Source organism: Zootoca vivipara, chromosome Z2, assembly GCF_965207765.1.
Source record: "Zootoca vivipara chromosome Z2, rZooViv2.hap1.1, whole genome shotgun sequence".
Taxonomy (NCBI): domain Eukaryota; kingdom Metazoa; phylum Chordata; class Lepidosauria; order Squamata; family Lacertidae; genus Zootoca; species Zootoca vivipara.
The window spans coordinates 35,566,473-35,585,654 of record NC_142585.1 but is presented as its reverse complement, the minus strand read 5'-3'; the positions used below and the strand labels follow the sequence as shown (position 1 = coordinate 35,585,654).

The following is a 19,182-nucleotide window of genomic DNA, read 5'->3' as shown; positions in this document are numbered from 1 at the left end:
CCTTATCACCACATTGCACAGCCTTCCTTCTGGCAGTAAGGAGTTTTTCCTTTTGCAGCTCAGACCAGTGGTTCCACCATCCCAGAGAGCAGCACCCCCTCTTTGAACCTTCTGCCAGTGAAGTCTTTCTCAAAGATGCCTAGAGCAGGGGACTTGAGAGTTGCAAAGCTTGTTCTTGGTCCCAGAACCCCAATTAATATCTTTGTAAGGGGAAAGAATTATATTAATGGACGTAAGCTGCCTTCAGCCTGGTTGAAGGCAGTCATTCTTGGGCCATGAGCAGGCTCTCCTCCGTCACTTCATTTAGCAAAATCTGACACTGTCCCCAGCCCCTGTCGTGGCAAGAACAACATGCAGAGTGTTAATTTTCTGTGTGTGCTGAGATTTGAAAATGAGTTTTCCTCTTGGCTTGAGTGCTTTGCACATTTTTGAGGGTGGGCATTTTGACTTTGATGCCTAGATAACTTATTTCTGCAACTGGCTATCCACCAATCTCAAGTTGAAGAAGCCATCACCACCACTTTTTAATAAACCAACCTCAACACTTTAAAATTCAGTTGCTGTAATCCAAGAACAAAATAGTATTGTTTGTATGTTAATACTTAGCTGTGCCGTCAAGCATTATGTGAAAGGGCTCCCATTTGGGGCTGGTAGGAGTTGCAGTTCCAAAACCTTTGATGGGCACTTGCTGGGTTGGGAGGGAAAGCTGAACTAGATCAAGATAACCATACAGGTAAAGCAGAAATACATTGAAATGGGACGCAGAGAAATAAATGTTGGAGGGCTAGGAATTAGGGTTGTGTTTTTTTAATGCAAGATCCTCAGGAACCTCTGTGGTTTGGATCGGAAGACCCTGGCTTTCCCCCTCCTCCTGAAAACTGGCTCCTGGGAGTTGCAGTGGATGAGCTGCAGATGTGGGAAGGGGGGGCAGGATTTGATGCAAGATGGCTCCTGCAGCAAGGTCTTAGGATCCATACCTGTGGCTTTTCTGTCATTGCCTGGAATACACCTTTCTTCCTGTCACTCCATTCACACTGGTGTGTTTTTCTTCTTAAAAGGCTGCACAGTCTTGTGAGATTGAAAGTCTCATTCCGCTCACTCATGGCTGCAAAAAACTGGTCCTGGTTGGAGACCCAAAACAGCTGCCCCCCACAGTTAAATCCATGGTGAGTATGGCACAAATTAAGGTGTTTTATCTATCCCAGAAAAGATGAAGTTGTGCAGTCGAGAGCTGGCATTCTGTTTATCTCATGACCCTGTTATTGGCATGAATAAAGTAGACAACCTATCAGCTCCTTAATGGCATATGAGCTGTTTCCAGTGACGATGACTGAATTACTTTGCCTGATCAAATGAATCACACAGTTTTGCAGGCTTTTCTGAAATCAGCCCATGTGGCCCCCATTTTGGTAGACAATAGCGTTTTGGGTAGAAGAAAGATTTATGTACCCAAGCACGCTGGGATACATTTCAGTGGCATGTGAGGCAGAGGAAAAAGTGGGTAGGGCCAGTGTTTTATAAATGTATTTTTAAAATGTATATCAAGAAATATTCCTATAGCAGTAGCCTTTGAGAGACTTTTGCTCCTCAAGCACCACTAATTCTCTTAGTTCTGATGCACTGCGGACAACGTCAGAAGAGGGGAGATGTTCCTGCACTCTTTTTCTTCTGCCATCTTCCCCACATTCAAGCATATAAAAAGTAGGGTTATTTCATGGGACTGTTAATTTCCCAAGCCTTTTAGGTAGCTCGAGGGCTCACTCATTCATAATCTCTACTTCAAACATCTCTTCCCTGCCATGAACCTACTTCTGCCTCATTCCCTCCCCTCCCAATCTGTGAAATGGGTATAATAGTACTGATTTGCCTTTATAGGATGGTGGTAAGGATTATCACAGGGTAATGTACATGGGACATGTTGAGCCCTCTAAATCACTGTTAATGTTAAACTTTAAACTAATACTGATCTCCAAGCCCTCATGTTTATGTAGCCAAAATGTAGCAGCTATGCACAAAAAATGTGGCTTGCAGCAGCCATGCAGAAAATGCAACAGCCATTTACAAGACATGTGTCAGCGGACTTGGTTTGGCCTGTCAGTTTGCAGAAGTACAAAAATATGGGTGGTGGTGGGAGACCCAATGTTGTTTCTTCCTAAAACAGCCCAGTGAGAACTGAGTGTGCCAGTGCCCATGAAATACTGGCTTAAGAGAGGTTTTTGGAGAGGGAAAAGACAAAAAACCCAGAGGGTGTGGAGTTAGCTCTATACCCTGAGCAATTTCACATGGCAACCTGTTATTTTTTAGTTTCTGCCTGCGCCTGACCCACCCACCGAAAGTCTCATTCCTCCTTTCTCTTGCTTCTTTCCCACCTTGGCAGAAAGCTGAGGATTACGGCTATGGGCAGTCTCTGATGGAGCGGCTGTGCAGACAGTTAAATGGGCAGCTCCAGGAGAAAGTCATTAACAGGCTTCCAGTCCTGTGCTTGACCATTCAATACAGGATGCACCCCGAGATCTGCCTCTTCCCTTCTAACTACGTCTATGACCATGCTCTGAAAACTGACGGGTGCGTAGTCATCTTTTTGTTATTGATTATCTCTCCTCAAGCCAAAAGATGTTGCAGAAGAAGTTGACCTGAACGTGGGCAAAGGTTCCACTTTACCCTGGATTTTTCAGAACCCCCAAGTCCAGTGGTGGGTCGGCTGTGCTCTCCAGATGCTGCTGGAGTCGAGCAGCCAGCAGCCCCAGCCAGAAGGGCCAGTGGTCAGGGATGGGGGGACTTGTAGCCTGGCAACACCTGGACATCATATCCGGTGTGTGTGTTTTAGAGAGAGGGGGAATACACTTGCTCAAGCACTACACGTGAGTACTCATATGAGTGAAAATTCTGCACATGATCATAGGCGTCCATCCTGACTCCTTCTGGCAACCTGATTTGATACTTAAACAATAATAATCGTTCTTTCTAACCATTTCTGAAATGTTATGTGCTCTTTGGTACTTGACTGGATATATATAGTGGCAAGTAGCTATAGTTATGCCACGCTGCTGCTGTTGCTGCTGCTGCTGCTGAGCTATTTAAAAAAATAAAAATAAAATAAAATTCTGTGCCCATAAAATTCAAATTCTGTGTCAGGAAAAGCTGGTTTCTGTGACATGTATGAATTGTACATACAATTTGTTTTTGAAATTTATCTTACTTTGCACAATTTCTTAGATGGGTTTTCTGTTGCTCCTGGGAAAGTCAAAAGCACTCCAGAAACCTTGTTCTGACTTTCTTCTTGCTCCTGGGGGCTTTGGCAGGCATTGCCTTTGTGCTTTCATAATCAGGCATGTCTTTGGAGCATTAAGGCTTGAAACAACTTATTTTTACTGAATGGAAGTTAAAATTATCAGGAAGTTGGATTTCACACCCAGTATCACGTTCTGCAGTCCTGCAGAATCTCAGCATGCCAACAGCACTGAAAACAGCTTTCATGCCCTGTTGTCTCTCTAGAACTGGGTGATTGTTTGGAATCTGCAACACCGCATTTAGGATTAAGTGCACCCCAAAGACTTAATCATATGAGGCACAGTTGCTTAAAGTTGTTTTCAAGCAATCCAGACTATGTGGCAAAGGGGGTGATGCTTTTCAAAGGGCAGGGAAACAGGAGACTGTAGAAACAGAGAATGAGAATCTTGGGGACGAACCAGGATACTAAGGTCTAACCCTAACTACTGAAAGAACTTCGCAGAGTCCCATAGACTTTCTGAGCCTTCACCAGGGAAAATCTGTATAAGCATCTGTATTTTTTCACCCTTCCACTGCTAATCTCTGCCTGTTAATGTCATACTTTTGGAATGTTTCCCTGCAAGTAGAAAACTAGGACATCGGGGAGAGCAGTTTTGATCATCCCCGCCTCCCTGACACGCAGGGCCGTGGCTAGGGGGTGGTTAGGTGGGCCCCTGCCAGGGGCCTAGGCGATGGGGGAGGGATGCAAAATCGGCTAAAATAAGTCCATAAATAGAAATATCGATTATTGTCTCATAAGAAATGGTTTTAAATAGAGGGTGAATTGAATGGGTGGGGTTGGGGGGTTGAAGGAGAGGCAGAAAGAAGAGCTAATTTGTGGCTAGGGCTCGCAATCTGAACAGTTCTGCCAGAGGCACAAGATCACTAGCTACGGCTCCACTGACATGCTAGTTTTCTCCAGGTGGGGAATATCATGTGAATGGACAGTGCCTCTTTCAGGAGTGAAGAATTTAGCCATTTGACTCTGGACACTGTTTTTAAAATGCTATTACATGGTGACTATTCTCATGGTGTTATAGGTGGACAGAAGAGAACCGATTCTCTAACAATTGGCCCTTCCTACCGTACCTCCTCTTCGATGTTTTGGATGCCCAGGAGAGAAGGGAGAGCGAGTAAGATACTCATTTATTTGCTTGTTAAACGTTTAGTCCGCTTTTTTCACAGTAGCTACCAGCAGTGAAATAAAAAAGCAAAATACAAAATAAACAAATTCAAGTAAAATCCAATACAAATTAAACATTATTGATTTGTTTTAATTTATTGTATTTGTTAGCTGCTTTTTACACAAACAAATAAGACTAAAAACTTTCAAAAAACAAAATGCATAATTTTATTAACTTCTACTGCATTGCCATTTCTTTAAGAAGTCTCAAACGTTGCAACCTTTCCTTATAGGGAGAGTTGTTGCAACCCCTTCATTGTTTGGGTTGCCCTTTTCCAAGCTTGGCTCAAGGCCTCCTTAGTCCAGCATCCTGTCCTCACAGGGGCCAAACAGATGCCCCACTGGAAAGCCTCCAGCTGTCTTAATCTGGTCTTTCCCACTGTCCGCTACAGCAAGAGCAGGTGGCAGTTTTTGCAGCCATGTCCTCCTTCACTGCTGGCAAAGAGTTTTGAGAGCTACCTTTTTTCAGAGTTGGGGAGAATCATTAAGTTTGAAGTCATCTTTCAGGTCACCTATCCAGAACCATGTTGGGGCAGGATATGTCCCCCAAACCCCCCTCTAAGAGAAACAAACAGCCTGTGTTGACTTTTAACCTGAGGCACTCATCCATCTACAAGGCCTTCTGCTCAACCTTTTCTCCCTCCCCACTTCTTTTTACTTCTTTCTTCTTCAGTTCCTTCATCAATCTCGAGGAAGTGAAACTGGTCGTAGAATTAATGAAGTTAATTACAAAAATGAAGAAAGGCATCAACTCTCATAACATTGGGATCATCACCCCATACAATGCTCAGAAAAGAAGGATCCTGAGCGAGCTGGAGAAAGAGTTTGGAAGAGAAGAAAAGAGGTAGAAGCTTCTGAAGCCTTGAGTGGTCAGGGAATTACATCTGGGGGGATTTCTGAAAGGTGGCCTTTTGTCCTGGATCTTTTAGAAATACGGCAACCCTAGAAAAAGTATGTATACAAAAATACCCCCACCCCCCAAAGAACTATTTTCTTTATGCACCAGTGTGTGTGAAATGTAGGATATGTTCTCATTTTAGAGGTGGGCCAAGTGATGTGCCGCAGCCCATTCAGTAACTCTGGTAATCTTCCCTCCGCCCCTTCCTCTCTCCCACCCCCCCCCACCCCAGTCAATGAGAAGTGCAGAGTTTTCTTCTAATGTCATAAGACTGTGGCTTGTTTCCTTCTTAGTTTTACCTCTGCTTTCTGGAGGCAGTACTAGTAAAAAGAAATGTGTTGAATGGCTCTGTACAACATTCCTTCCTTTTTCAGCGTTGCAGAAGTCGACACTGTGGATGGGTTCCAGGGCCGTGAGAAGGACTGCATCATTGTCACCTGTGTCAGAGCGAAAAGCACGCAAGGGTCAATAGGGTAAGGCTTTGCTGTTGTCTTGTGAGGTGTCAACTGGGGTGCCTCTGCTGGCAATTCTAGGGCTCAGGTGCAATCCTTGGGGTGGTCAAGTGTGTGGACCATTGTCCACAAGTCACAGTTGTCTGTTAGAGCCCCCTGTTGGTCTCTGGCCGCATTCTTGCAGCCACCTGTGATGCCCATAAGGGATTCAGGAGAGGAGAGGTTTGTGGTCCCACAATATTCTTTGCAGGGGGTGAGGGCAGGCCAAGGCCATGTGAGCTTCATCACTGCAGCTTCTTACTCCAGTGAACTTCCAATTCCTGGTGCTTCTCTGTTCTCTGTGAGGGAGCTTCCGCTGTGTCTCACTGGGGGAGAGGAGAAATGGAGCACCAAACCCCTGTCCTCCCTGGTAGGCAAGGGGTTTGGTGCTCTGAGATGTGACCCGGCAAAATTGTTGGCCCCACGGAGGGCTGATGGGGTGAAATAGGGAAACAGGGCTGCACTTCTTTTCCTTTTCCTTTACAGGTTTGGACTTTTCCTGTTTTTTTGAGAAGGAGAAAAAGGTCACAGTTGCGCTAATGGTGCCTTTCTGTTTTGCAAATCACCTTTGAAACAAATAAATATTCAGGCACGGTTTTGAAATATTAACGAGAGAGTTTTGACATGAATCACAACAAATAATATTAATCCACCAATGGTTTGTGTTACAGAGGTGTGTGTGTGTGTGTGTGTGTGTGTCAAGGTCTTGACCTAAAGCTGGTTCCCACCACCAGCCCACTTCCTTTCCACATGGGGGTGGGGGGTGGAAGGGGCTCTGTGCTTGGAAGCCACATGGTGGGGGGAGCAGGGAGTGAAAATTGCAAAAGCAGATCATGGACTGGCTTCTAAGATTTATGCCCCAAGCTTCTCACTTTGCTCTCAAATGATGTCCAATAAAGGAGGCACCCAAGGAACAATTAAATTAAATGATAATTAGAGCTATCAATAAACAAGCATAATGAATGTTTTAAATTATAATCTTAAAAGGTATTCCATAAAGAACCTATGAGGGAGGCAGAGAGAAGCTAAAATATTGCAAAGCAAGTGGAAAAAACCATGTATAAATGAGTATCAATAATAAATATTCACCACTAACAAAATTGATCAAAATCTGGGCCTCCAATAAAAAAATGTAAAGCAGAAACATGGCAACAGGGGCTTGTCTCTACTCAGAGGAGGCCCATTGAAATTATACATAGACATGGAAACCTTGGTAGGAATGCCTGCAACCTTTTAGTAATGCACTTACGAATGCATTTCTAATGCCCTTGAAACTTCAACAGGGATTTAGTTAACCCCACTGTGGTCAGCTAGGAGGACACAGGGTGCACTGCCCATCCTGAGCCAGCTTCACCTGTGGATTGTTTTGCCTTCTCCAGGTTCCTGAAGAGTCTGCAGCGTCTGAATGTCACCCTCACCCGAGCCAAGTACAGCCTCTTCATCCTTGGACACCTGGAGACGCTCATGGTACGTGGAAAAAGGCATAAACTCTCTTTCGGGATATATATGTCAGCCTTCCTTGTAGAGAAAAGCGGGACTTGGAGGGCCAGTGGTGTTGTCCTGGCCCTGTGTGGGGCTTGGCCCAAGGCCCCCCCCCCCATTGCCTCCCAAAGCAATAAATCAAGCCTACTTCATAGGGTTCGTTTGAGGAGCAGGGTGCCAACAGGCCCAGTATGCTGTATTTATAGGTGGTGTCATTTGTCTGCCCTTGAAAAGGGGGATTTGCTGCTCCGGCTGTGGCAGGTGAGAATTGCAGTTCAAAACTTTGGGAGAGATCCAGGCTGGCCAAAGGTGTTGTAGACAATTAAATCTTTTGAATCTGCGGGGTTGGGGAAAATGTTGGGCCACATTCATTCATTCATTTATTGAATTTAGGTCCAGCCCTCAAGAGCCCAGGGTGGTAAACATATCACACACAAAACAATGGTTTTGAAAGCCTTCTAAGAAGAGCTACAGATCTAAACCTCTTTGGAAAAGGCATTCTCTCATCCTGTATCCAGTTTTCCTTCAGCCACCGAAGGCTGAAGGTTTTCAAACTGGTTTTCAAACTGCTCCTGAAAGGCAATAATGAGTGAGACAGGCGCAGCTCCCCAGGGAGGGGGTAACCACAAAGAGGGAGCCACCACTGAGAAGGCCCTGTTTGGGGAGGGGGTCAGTGCCATTTCAATTTTGCCCCTGCTTGTGGGCGCCCAGAGGAACCTGAAACTTGGATTTCATAGATTGTAAACTTTCGTTACTTTAGCTCTTTCACCAATTGATCTTAGACTGGCAGTATGGTATTCCAGAGGCCAGAGCTAAGGAAGCTGTGGGTTGCTGGACTACAACTCCCATCACTCCTGACCATTGACCACTGTGGTTTTTCATGCAAGGCCAAGCATGGCATTTATGGGAGGAGGCCGGAAGGTTGATTGTGAGATGCTGTAAGGGCCAGGGCTCCTGTTGCCCTCCAGATGTGTGACAGACAGCAGCCCCACTGGCCTGGCCATTGGTCAAGGGTGGTGAGAGATGGAGTTCAGCAACTTCTGCAGGGCCACAAAAGTTCCCCACTCCTTCCTCTGTGCTAGAATGCCAGCTGTGTGCAGGGGAGCGTTGATTCCAAGCAGAGAAAGGAATGCCACCCTCTGCCATGCCTGTTGCCTCTGTCCCATCAGATTCCTGTCCTCCCAGCTTTCTCCTGGGAAGGCGCTTGGGCTGGGAGTGAGCCCAGTCGGGGGATAAAGCAAGTGGCATGGGGGACTCCCCTCTTTCCGTCCTGCCATTTTCCTGCATGAGGTCACAATTACTCCCATGTGGGTGCAAAGTCTTCATATGGTCCTTTTTTCCCAGCCTTGTAGCGTAATGACTTTGCCACTAGAGGGCCTCCAATCCTGGTTTGTCCATTGGAAGGCCTGGCAATGATGGTTTGCTCCTGTACAGTTCAGAGTTGCGAATGAATTCCTGTTAAACACTCATTTTCCTGCTGCTGCTGCTTGTTTTGTAACTGCAGTGAGGAGGGAAGGATCCTTATAGCCTGAGTACGGGCATATTGGAGGGATCCTCTGTTGTGTGTTCAGTGGGTGCAATCCAGAGGAAGTTTGTCCTCATTTCTCCTGACACCCATTATTAGTGGTCTCTAGTATTTTAGATTAATTCAGCCAGCCTTAGACAAAGGGTGAAGAACACCTTTCAAACTAAGGCCCCCATTTTCCACAACTGAAAGCTCTTGAGAGGTGCAGTCCAAAAGCAGGGGAAGCCCAAGACCCACACAGTCAGACTCTCACTTTCCTGTAGTGTAGCAGAGAAGCTAGAATGGTCTCCTAAGCAGCAGGCAGTGGGGTTGAGAAGAAGTTGAAGGTTGGCAGGCCAGCTGGGAACACTAGGGGGGCAGATTAAGTCAGGTTCCCTTCCCTGCCTGAGAGGGAAAGAGAACTGAGATCAAGTTACAACAGCTTCTTGTTTGAGGCATCAGATTAATTTCCCCGTTTATAAACCACCACTACCCCCAAATAGTAAGAATTTGTTTTGTAAAAAGGAAAATTTTCCTTTTGTAGGAAAATAAAGATTGGAACGCATTGATTCAGGATGCTCAGAAAAGAGGCTCCATCATCAGGACCTCCAACACCAATTACAACAATATTCCTTGCTATGCAAGTGGTGCTAAGATGATCCTGAAGCCCATGCCAGTCCAGCAGAGTCCGGGGAGAGCCAAGATTGGGCATGTGACCATGGTGGCCACGTCGGGTGAAGCTTCTACACAACATCCCCAGATATCTTCTGGTGCTCCTGTTCCAGGGAGTCTGCTGGGAGTCAGATTTGGGCAGCTGGCCCTGGCGGCCCAATTGGGTAAACCTCCTGTACAACATCCCCAGGCATTATCTTCTGGTGCTCCTGCTCCAGGGAACAGTGGGGCACCTCTGATGCCAGCATCTGGGGATTCCAGTTCCTCAAACCCACAGGCTACATCTCAGAATAGGCCAAGAGATCCACGGCTGGCCAAGAGGGCACAGGAAGGAATCAAAAGGAGCGCCACTGAGAGCCATAGTCGCACAGATCCCAAGCGGCAGAAGACAACGGAGTAGCCCTACCTGTATAAGCCAGAACTCTTATTGTGGCTGCTCCACAGCCTTTTCTGTACTGCCAGCTTTCTGATTGGTTCTCTGTTCCCTGTAAGATAATGTATTTTTTTTGTTTAATATATTTCTAATAAACTATTTTCTTTGAAAGCAATACAATATATTGAGTCTCTTGTTTTCAAGACATAAAACCATTCAAACAAATCAGTTGTATCCGGAATGAGACATTACTGTTATTGGCAATTTGGGATTGAGGGAAAGAGAGAGGAGGAGGAAAGAGGGAGAAATATTTTTTTTGAGAATCATAGAATTGTGGAGTTTATGTCCTTCTGCATAGAATTGTAGAGCAGCCAGATCAGTACTAGCGACCCACTGGAAGAACATAAATGGGCTGTCGCATAATAAATGGCTAGATAAGAGTACAGCAGGTAGTCCTATCTGAAAAACTATATCACCATACATGAGATGCACTGCAAAAAAGGGATTTTTTTTAATTATGTCATTCATTTGTAGAATTCATTAATAGCCAGCAAAGTTTGTTCCCACCTACAACACACACAATGTCTTGAAGAGGACTTATTCTTAATGACTGACTAAAGTGACAAGTTATTTTAAATGTTATATCATTTAGCTTTATGATAAAACTTTAAACAATGGGGTGGGGTGTAGAGGCTTCACAGAGCAAGCCTCAGATTCAGCGTTTGCATTTACCTGCCAAGTTCCAAGGCAAAATGTCGCTATGGGGCTTAGGAGGAGGCCCCACCTGAGCACAGCATCCTCTCCAGATTTGGCAGAATCCTGGACAAGGCAGGCCTCTGGGAAATCTGAGGAAAATGACGGGGGGGGGCAGTTTTTGTGTCATCTGTGGAAGATTCTGCAGAAGCTCTGTGCAGTACCTGGCTCATCACTACAATCAGATTCATTAACATCCAGCAATATATTTGTATGTATTAGTATCCAGCTCAGTACTGTCTACCCTGGCAGGCAGCAGCTCACCTGGGTTTCAGGCAATGGGTCTCTCTCAGCCCTACCTGGAAATGCTGGAGCTTTTAGCATGCAAGGCAGATGCTATGCCGCTGATCCACAGAACTTGCTATGGTTCTGACATAACAAACATGAAGAGAGTGCAGTTATGCCCTCACTGCCTCCTTTTAGTAATCAGCTGGATATTTTCCTCTTATCGCCTGGAGCCTGAGATGGCCCTGGAATATTGTAGCATCTCAGTATATTTATGATGAAAAATCATGAACTAATTTGGTCATATACCGTGTTTCTCCTTTTTTAAGACGTAGGCATAATATAAGACATAGCAGGATTTCTAAGCAATTGTGCGATATAAGCCATAACCCGAAAATAAGACATAGTGATAGACCCTTCCCCCCTCCCGCCAGCAAACTCCCCCCCCCTAAAAATCTCTCCCCATTTTGCTGTCGCTCCAAAGACACGTATTTCTTTTAAAAGCTTGTAAAAATGCACCGAAGAGCCATAGCTGCTGGTTGCTGCAGACTCGTGATTTCCCCTCCCGTTCGATTTTTTTTTTTTTAGCTAGGCTGTGTGAGTGAAGAGGAGAAAAGTGGCATTTGCGGTGGGGAGGAGATGAAACAGGAGGAAGAAAAGAGGGGCGATTGAAGACGCTGCCTTCCCCTTTAGGGAGAGACTCTGTGTGCGCGTCTCTCTCTCTCTCTCTCTCCCCTGCGTGTCTCTCTCTCTCTCTCTCTCTCTCTCTCTCACACACACACACACACACACACACACACAGAGCCCACCTCTCGCTTCCCCCCACCTTCCCCCCTTTTAAAAACCTTTTAAAAAGTGAGGATTCTTTTTCTTTCTATTGCTTGTCTGTAGAGCTGCCCCTTTAAGGATTTTTACTGGTACCGGGATCGCTGCCGGTGGCTTCTCGCTGTTTAGGAGCTGCTAAAAGTTAACATTTTGTGGGTAAGAGAAGCAGTTAGGACCAGCAGATTATCTCACCCCGCTTTCCTGCTGGCTCAATTGCTACAATTGCTACCATTTACCATTTTAATTGCTGCTCAACTGCCTTGTTTTCTACAGTATCTCTTATCAGCCGGTAGCCTCTTTGCTATCAGTGCTACAAAGTGCTACATTGTTGGAACTTTCGCTCTTAAGTCTTGGGCTGGCTGGTAGAGATCCTTATTTGCTATACGTACTGCATCACACAGATAGATTCCATTATACTGTACTGGTTTAAATTTAAGAAGCTCCAGTGTAGCAGATTGCTATTAAGTGAGTCCCCACCTGGGAGGAGAGAGAGAGAGAGCAGCCCTTCGGAGGAGCTCCCTCCCTCCCTCCCTCACGAACATCCCAGGGCCGGGGAGAGAGGGCTGGGCCAGGGACGCACACACTTCCCTTCCCTCAGACTCCCTCTCACGGAGTTTGGTGGTGGCTGTTGCCCGTCCTTTTCTTTCAGTCAAGAATCCTGCCCCGCAGGGAGCCAGGGAGCAAGAGGGGCACTGCTCCTGACGTAATAAAAACAAGACATTCCCTGAAAATAAGCCACCCAGTGTTTTTTTGAGGGAAAAAAGTTATAAGACGGTGTCTTAAAATGTGAGAAACACGGTAATAGTTGAGTCGGATACTCCTGGATGGATATTCAGTCGAGTAGGTGTCTCCTAGCTAAGGGCCACCTTATGAATATGATTTCTGATATGGATTATTCCCATTACAAATAGCTGATAGCTCAGGTACGCAATCCTGTCAGTTAATTGCAAGCAGGCACAGAAGACCGCCTGCTCTCTCTGAACCAGGCTTCCTGTAACCATAAAAGATTAAGGAGGCCTTTGTTGTAAAATCTCCTGCTACAGGGAAGTAGTAAAACCTTTTTTCTTCCAGTAGAGTTTGACCTACCGGTACATGCCGCCGCTCTAAGGCCAGGGACTCCCATTTTTTGCCCTTTAACGGGCCCTGCAAACACCGCCGCATGGGAAGGGAGCATGAACACTCCCCCAACCTGATGATAGACTAAAGCAGGCATCCCCAAACTTCAGCCCTCCAGATGTTTTGGACTACAATTCCCGTCTTCCCCGGCCACTGGTCCTGTTAGCTAGGGATCATGGGAGTTGTAGGCCAAAACATCTGGAGGGCCGCAGTTTGGGGATGCCTGGACTACTAAATGATACCTTGCCAAGGCCTAAAACCGCTACTCAAGGCCCCAAGGCCATTGTTGGGTAGAAGGCATGCAAGCTTTCTATATCCGCCCTTGCAGCAAGGGTCAGTGCAATGCCTTTTTGTTCAACTCTAGATCATTCCCCCCCCCCAGATGTACAATCAAAACTCTCGGGGGGTCATGCGCCGCTGCGGCCTTGCTGAGCATGGCCATCAAGCCTGGCCAATGCATGCACCGGTGGCCCGTCCAATAAATGCGTACCTTGGGGTGAATGTTAAGGTTAGGACCCCTATTGTGCGACCAGGCATGCTCCGCCGCAGGGGCCTCCTTTTCTGTTGGAGCAAGTGCCAGCATGACACCTTTTTGCAATTGATCTGTTTTTGATGACCGAATTTGGACATTCACAGTATCCCCAGAGAACTCCTTAGCTGAGCTTCCCTTGCCGATACAATGCCTTTGCAGATATATTGCTGTTATTTTCTCTTGACACTAGAGGATTTGGTTTGACAGGTGAAAGGCTGGGAAATATGTGAATAGTTTGGTAATGTGCAGGGGATTCTCTTCTCATGGTGTGTGTGTGTGTGTGTGTGTGTGTGTGTGTGTGTGTGGTCTTTCAGCCCCCTTCCAATTTCCTGGTTATGCCATCTCAAAGGAACGGCTAGGCTACCCAAAAAATGCAATCAGTAAGGCATTATCAGGTATCGTGGCAGACAGGAGAGAAGCAACACACTCAAATTTCTGCTGGAGATTGCCTCCTCCTGTGATGTATGTATGATGTTTTGGGGGGTGGTTGTGGACTACAGGGTGGGCAATTTTCAAAGTCTTTATAGGGGCTTGCACACCTTTGTTGTAGGTCTCTCTTGCCTCCTTGCAAGGAGAGGGAACTCTGCTGCAACAGAAAAATAAAGATCTGCCTGGCTTTCACTGAATCCTGTCTCCATCCACTCATCTCTGACCAATCATGGACCTTGGGGAGTTGGGCAGCAAAAGCCAACCCACCTATTTTTCTATAACAACAGACATGTAATGAATCATATAATCAGTTGGGAGAGACCCTAAGGGTCATGTAGCCCAGCCCCCTGCAATACAAGAATCTCAACTAATAATAATTGTTGTGACGTGGGGTTTGTGATTTCAGCTCTCTTGACAAAACATGCTGGAGACAGTTCTCTAGTAACAGCTCTTTATTAAAGTGAACAAGACTGAAGACTGAGGAGAGGAAAGCTACATTTATAGGGACAGGGGACTAGCTAGGAAGGGATACATTTTGGAGGGAACAATATCAAGCAATCACAGTGCTGCCTTTTGGAGGAAACCAATAAGACAGAGGATCCAAATACAGCAGCTTAAATGAACCAATAGTAGCTGTACCCTCTGGAACCAAAAGGCAGTTACTTTATCCTAATGCAAATACAGACAATAATAATACAGATATAAAATCCTTTGACTCAATACACAACACCCCTCCCCCCCCTAGTGAGCACAGCAGACGTAATCCCTCAGGTACTGTGGGGTCCTACAACTTCTACCTGATCTCCTGACAACAGGTGTTGCAGGTTCTGGATTGGTTGTTACCTGTGGTGGAGGGGCTGCTATAGGGGTTTCATCAGGAACAGATGGAGTCCCAGACATCTCAGGGTCCCCGACCTGTACCTCGTCATCATGAGGACTAGCAGACCCTGGTTCATTTTGCTGAAGCCCCTGGTGACTGCACCTCTGGACCATTTTCACTCTGGTCTTGCAGCTGTGGGTCATTAGCCAGGGATGAATTATCTGACTCCTCCCTGCTGAGCACCCGGCGCCTCAGCTGATCTATATGTCTCTTCCAAACTTGCCCATTTTCCAAGGTCACATAATAGGACACAGGTCCACTAGCCCGGGTGATCACACCGGCCACCCACCGCGGACCTCGTGAATAGTTCCTCACCCAGACCAGATCTTCAGGGGCGAGATACCTTGTTGTGTCAGTCTCAGCCTGGGGGGTTGCTCTTGAATTACGGTTTGGCATTTTATCTGGGTGGACATAATCCAGCACCGTTACCAGTCTTCTACCTAAGAGCAGCTCGGCTGGCGACTTGCCCGTCGCAGTACACGGCGTCGCATGCTGCAAAAATAACATTCGCGCAATGCGAGCCGACCAGTTACCCTCCATTAAGCGCGCAATGGATTCTTTGGCTGTTCTTACCATGCGCTCAGCCTGCCCATTGGAGGATGGGTGAAAGGGCGCGGATGTGACCCCTCTTATAAAGTTATCAGCCAAGAATGCCCTGAATTCTTGGGATACAAAAGCTGCCCCATTATCTGATACAATGGTCTCAGGTAACCCGTGGGTAGCAAACAGCTGCCTCAACACCTTGATTACGGCAGCTGATGCCATGCTAGGGACCATCGCCACTTCTAACCATTTGGAATATGCATCAACGATAACCAAAAAGACCTTCCCTTGGAATGGCCCAGCAAAATCTATGTGCAGCCGGCTCCAGGGAGTCCTGGACTGCTCCCACCAGTGGACTGGTGCTCTGGCCACTTCTGGCCGCACCTCTTGGCATGCCTTGCATGTTCGTACCCATTGTTCTATGTTCTGGTCCATTCCAGGCCACCACACATAACATCGGGCTAGCGACTTCATCCTGACCATTCCCGGGTGTCCCATGTGAAGCGTCTCAAGAACCCTGTTTCTCAGTGGTGCTGGGATGAACACCCTATCTCCCCATAGGAGACAACCCTTATGCATGGACAATTCGTGCTGCCTTGTCGCATAAGGCCTGAATTTTTCTTCATGCGGACCACCTGGCCACCCCCTCCCCACCCAAGTGAGCACACGGGAGAGAACAGCATCTTTCCTAGTTTTCTCAGCTATATCCGTAGCTGTTACAGGAGCCCCCGGAAGTGTTTCTAGCATCATAATGTGCTCCGCCGGAGCAGGATCCTCATTGCTCCCGCCAGGAAGGGGCAATCGACTCAGCGCATCAGCATGGCACAACTGTTTCCCCGGCACATGGGTCAAGGTGTACTGGAACCCATTCAGGAATATTGACCAACGCAACATTCTGGGGGAGAGAATTTGTGGCGTTTGTTTGTTTGGGTTGAACAACCCTAACAGTGGTTTGTGGTCCGTTTCAATGGAGAAATGGCGACCGTACAAATAATCATAGAACCTTTTGATTCCGGACACAATAGCCAGTGCCTCTTTATCAATTTGAGCATAGTTGCGCTCTGTGGGCGACAACGTACGGGAATAGAAAGAGATGGGCTTTTCCGACCCATCCGGTTCCCTATGACTCAGCACAGCCCCCAGACCGTATTGAGAGGCATCACATGCCAGGACCAGCGGCTTTGACTCATCATAATGAGCAAGGACGCTCCTGCTACTCAGCATTCCTCGCAAGGAGTCAAAAGCCTTCTGCTGCTCCCGCCCCCATCGCCACACATTCTTTTTCTGCAATAGTCTATGTAATGGTTCAGCTACCGAAGCTTTCTGGGGTAAGAACGAATGATAAAAGTTAATAAGTCCCAGGAATGACTGCAACTCCGTCTTGTTCTGTGGTCGTGGTGCCTCGATGATGGCCTTAATCTTAGCATCTGTGGGGTGGATGCCTGATGCATCAATTTTAAACCCCAAGAAATCCACAGTTGGCACCCCAAAACTGCATTTTTCTTTTTTCAGTTGCAACCCCACCTCCTTGAACTTGAGCAACACTGCACGGACACGCGCAACCAGTTCCTGTGGGTCTTTTCCAGCAATCAAAACATCATCAAAAAATGGCAAGACCCCCGGCAGACCTCTTAACAGGCGTTCCATGAGCCCTTGAAAAATCCCTGGGGCCACACAAACTCCGAACTGTAATCTGTTAACTCTGAACGCCCCTTTATGTGTGACAATAGTCTGTGCTTCCGCTGATTGTGGGGTTACTGGCAGCTGTTGGTAAGCTTGTGCCAGGTCAATTTTGGCGAACACCTTGCCCCCAGCCAGTTTAGCCAACAGATGTGATACGACTGGAATGGGGTATGAGTTTCCCCTGAGTGCCTTATTGATAGTACATTTGTAATCTGCACATATCCTGACTTCCCCATTTGCTTTAAGGGGTGTGACGATTGGAGTCTCCCACTTAGCAGAGTCCACGGGTGAGAGAACTCCCTGCTTGACCAATTTATCCAGCTCTGCCTCGATCTTGGGTTGCAGTGCAAATGGCACTCGCCTTGGTTTCAGTCGGATTGGAGCCACCCCGGGGTCCAACTCGAAGTCAACTGGGGGCCCTTTATAACAACCCAGTTTTCCATTAAAGAGACCAGCAAATTCCTTGCATAATACCTCGCTCATCTCAGGGCAGGTTTGGATTGAATTAAGCCCTGAGATACTCAGTCCCAGGGCAGGGAACCAGTCAGTGCCCAGGAGACTGGGGCGACTGCCCTTCGCAATCACCAGTTTGAGTACAGCCTGTTTGTCCCGGAACTGTACTCCACGGCACACATTCCCATAACATGGATGCAGCCTGCTGAGTACGACTGCAAGGTTGCCGGAAAGGGCTCCAGAGGGGGCAACTTACCCCTGGGGAAGAATGTCTTCGCGGTCTGGTCTGACACGATGGTGAATGCGGATCCGGAGTCCACCTCCATGTCGCACTGCTGACCCTCAATCTTCACCTTGACGTGTGCCTTGCCTTGCGCTGGAAACTGCACGGCCCTCCCGTTGATCTCCGTTACGTAGTGGCAGTCCTTTAGAAAACGAGTTGTTGTGGGCGGTCTGCGATGCTCCAGTCTAGGTGCTCCTGTCGCTCCCGACGCCGCCGATCTACAGACCCTGGCGATGTGACCCGTCTTTCCGCACGTCCGGCAGATAGCATCCCTGAAACGACAACTCTTCCTTTCATGGTTTCCGCCACAACCTGGGCAACTGCCTCGGCGATCTCTGTGCACTGTGCAGGCCTGACGCACCGACTCGACCCCACGGACTGGGCTCTGGCTCGGAGTAGCCTCTAGCTCGTCCATGGCATGTGCAACTTCTATCTGTGGCTTAGTGGCCTTGCGACTGGCATCAAGCTCCTCTCTTTCATAATTCTCCGTGGCGGTGGCCTCTTTCAAGGCTGAAGCAAGGGTAACCTCTTCTTTAGCCACGATGCGTCTTCTGGCTTTCTTGCTGCTCAGACCACCAATAAACCGATCCAGGAGAGTCTCTTCCAGATTTTGGAAGCCGCAGTGCTGAGCGAGCTTCCGGAGTTCAGCCAGAAATGTGGATACAGACTCCCCAGCATGCTGCTGCCTCTTATGGAACTCCATCCGCCGGGCCATCTTGGTCTCAGTAGGCGCCAAGTGGCTTGTTAGGCAGGCAAGAATATCTTTGAGAGATGTCTCACTCAGCTTCGCTGGAGCAAGTAATGCCTTGGCCAGCTTGAAGGTCTCGGGCCCACAGTAGCTCAGGAATGTGGCCCTTCTTTTGCTGGCATCGGTGATCCCTTGAGCCACTGCAAAGAACTCGAAGCGTTCGACGTAGTCTTCCCAGGTGTGGGGCTCTGATGGCTGGAAGGGCTCCAATACCCTTGGACTCTCCATTGTCCTAGCGGGCAGGGTCGTCTTCTCAGCTGGCCAGTGAGTCTTGTTCTCAGCTGCAATCCGGACTCTGAGGCAGGGTTGTGTTTAACCGCTCCTCAGCATTCCGGATCCCATCCTCGTCGCCAGTTGTTGTGACGTGGGGTTTGTGATTTCAGCTCTCTTGACAAAACATGCTGGAGACAGTTCTCTAGTAACAGCTCTTTATTAAAGTGAACAAGACTGAAGACTGAGGAGAGGAAAGCTACATTTATAGGGACAGGGGACTAGCTAGGAAGGGATACATTTTGGAGGGAACAATATCAAGCAATCACAGTGCTGCCTTTTGGAGGAAACCAATAAGACAGAGGATCCAAATACAGCAGCTTAAATGAACCAATAGTAGCTGTACCCTCTGGAACCAAAAGGCAGTTACTTTATCCTAATGCAAATACAGACAATAATAATACAGATATAAAATCCTTTGACTCAATACACAACAACAACAATAATAATAATAATAATAATAATAATAATAATAATAATAATAATTTATTATTTGTACCCTGCCCATCCAGCTGGGTTTCCCCAGCCACTCTGGGTGGCTTCCAACAAAGATTAAAATACATTAAAAT

The 19,182-nt window shown here is 47.2% G+C and overlaps 1 protein-coding gene across 3 annotated transcripts in view; it reads left to right on the top strand.

Annotated features, from left to right (window-relative positions):
- Positions 1–10,048, top strand: part of SETX (senataxin) — a 52,020-nt gene extending 41,972 nt beyond the window's left edge. For all 3 annotated transcript variants that reach the window (XM_060270114.2, XM_060270112.2, XM_060270113.2), the window contains 7 exons: positions 1,059–1,166; positions 2,378–2,565; positions 4,311–4,403; positions 5,127–5,297; positions 5,726–5,824; positions 7,222–7,309; positions 9,373–10,048. In XM_060270114.2, coding sequence (XP_060126097.2) covers positions 1,059–1,166; positions 2,378–2,565; positions 4,311–4,403; positions 5,127–5,297; positions 5,726–5,824; positions 7,222–7,309; positions 9,373–9,900 — 1,275 coding nt within the window. In that variant the 3' untranslated portion in view covers positions 9,901–10,048. The remainder of the gene's footprint in view (positions 1–1,058; positions 1,167–2,377; positions 2,566–4,310; positions 4,404–5,126; positions 5,298–5,725; positions 5,825–7,221; positions 7,310–9,372) is intronic.
- The last annotated feature ends 9,134 nt before the right edge of the window (positions 10,049–19,182 follow it).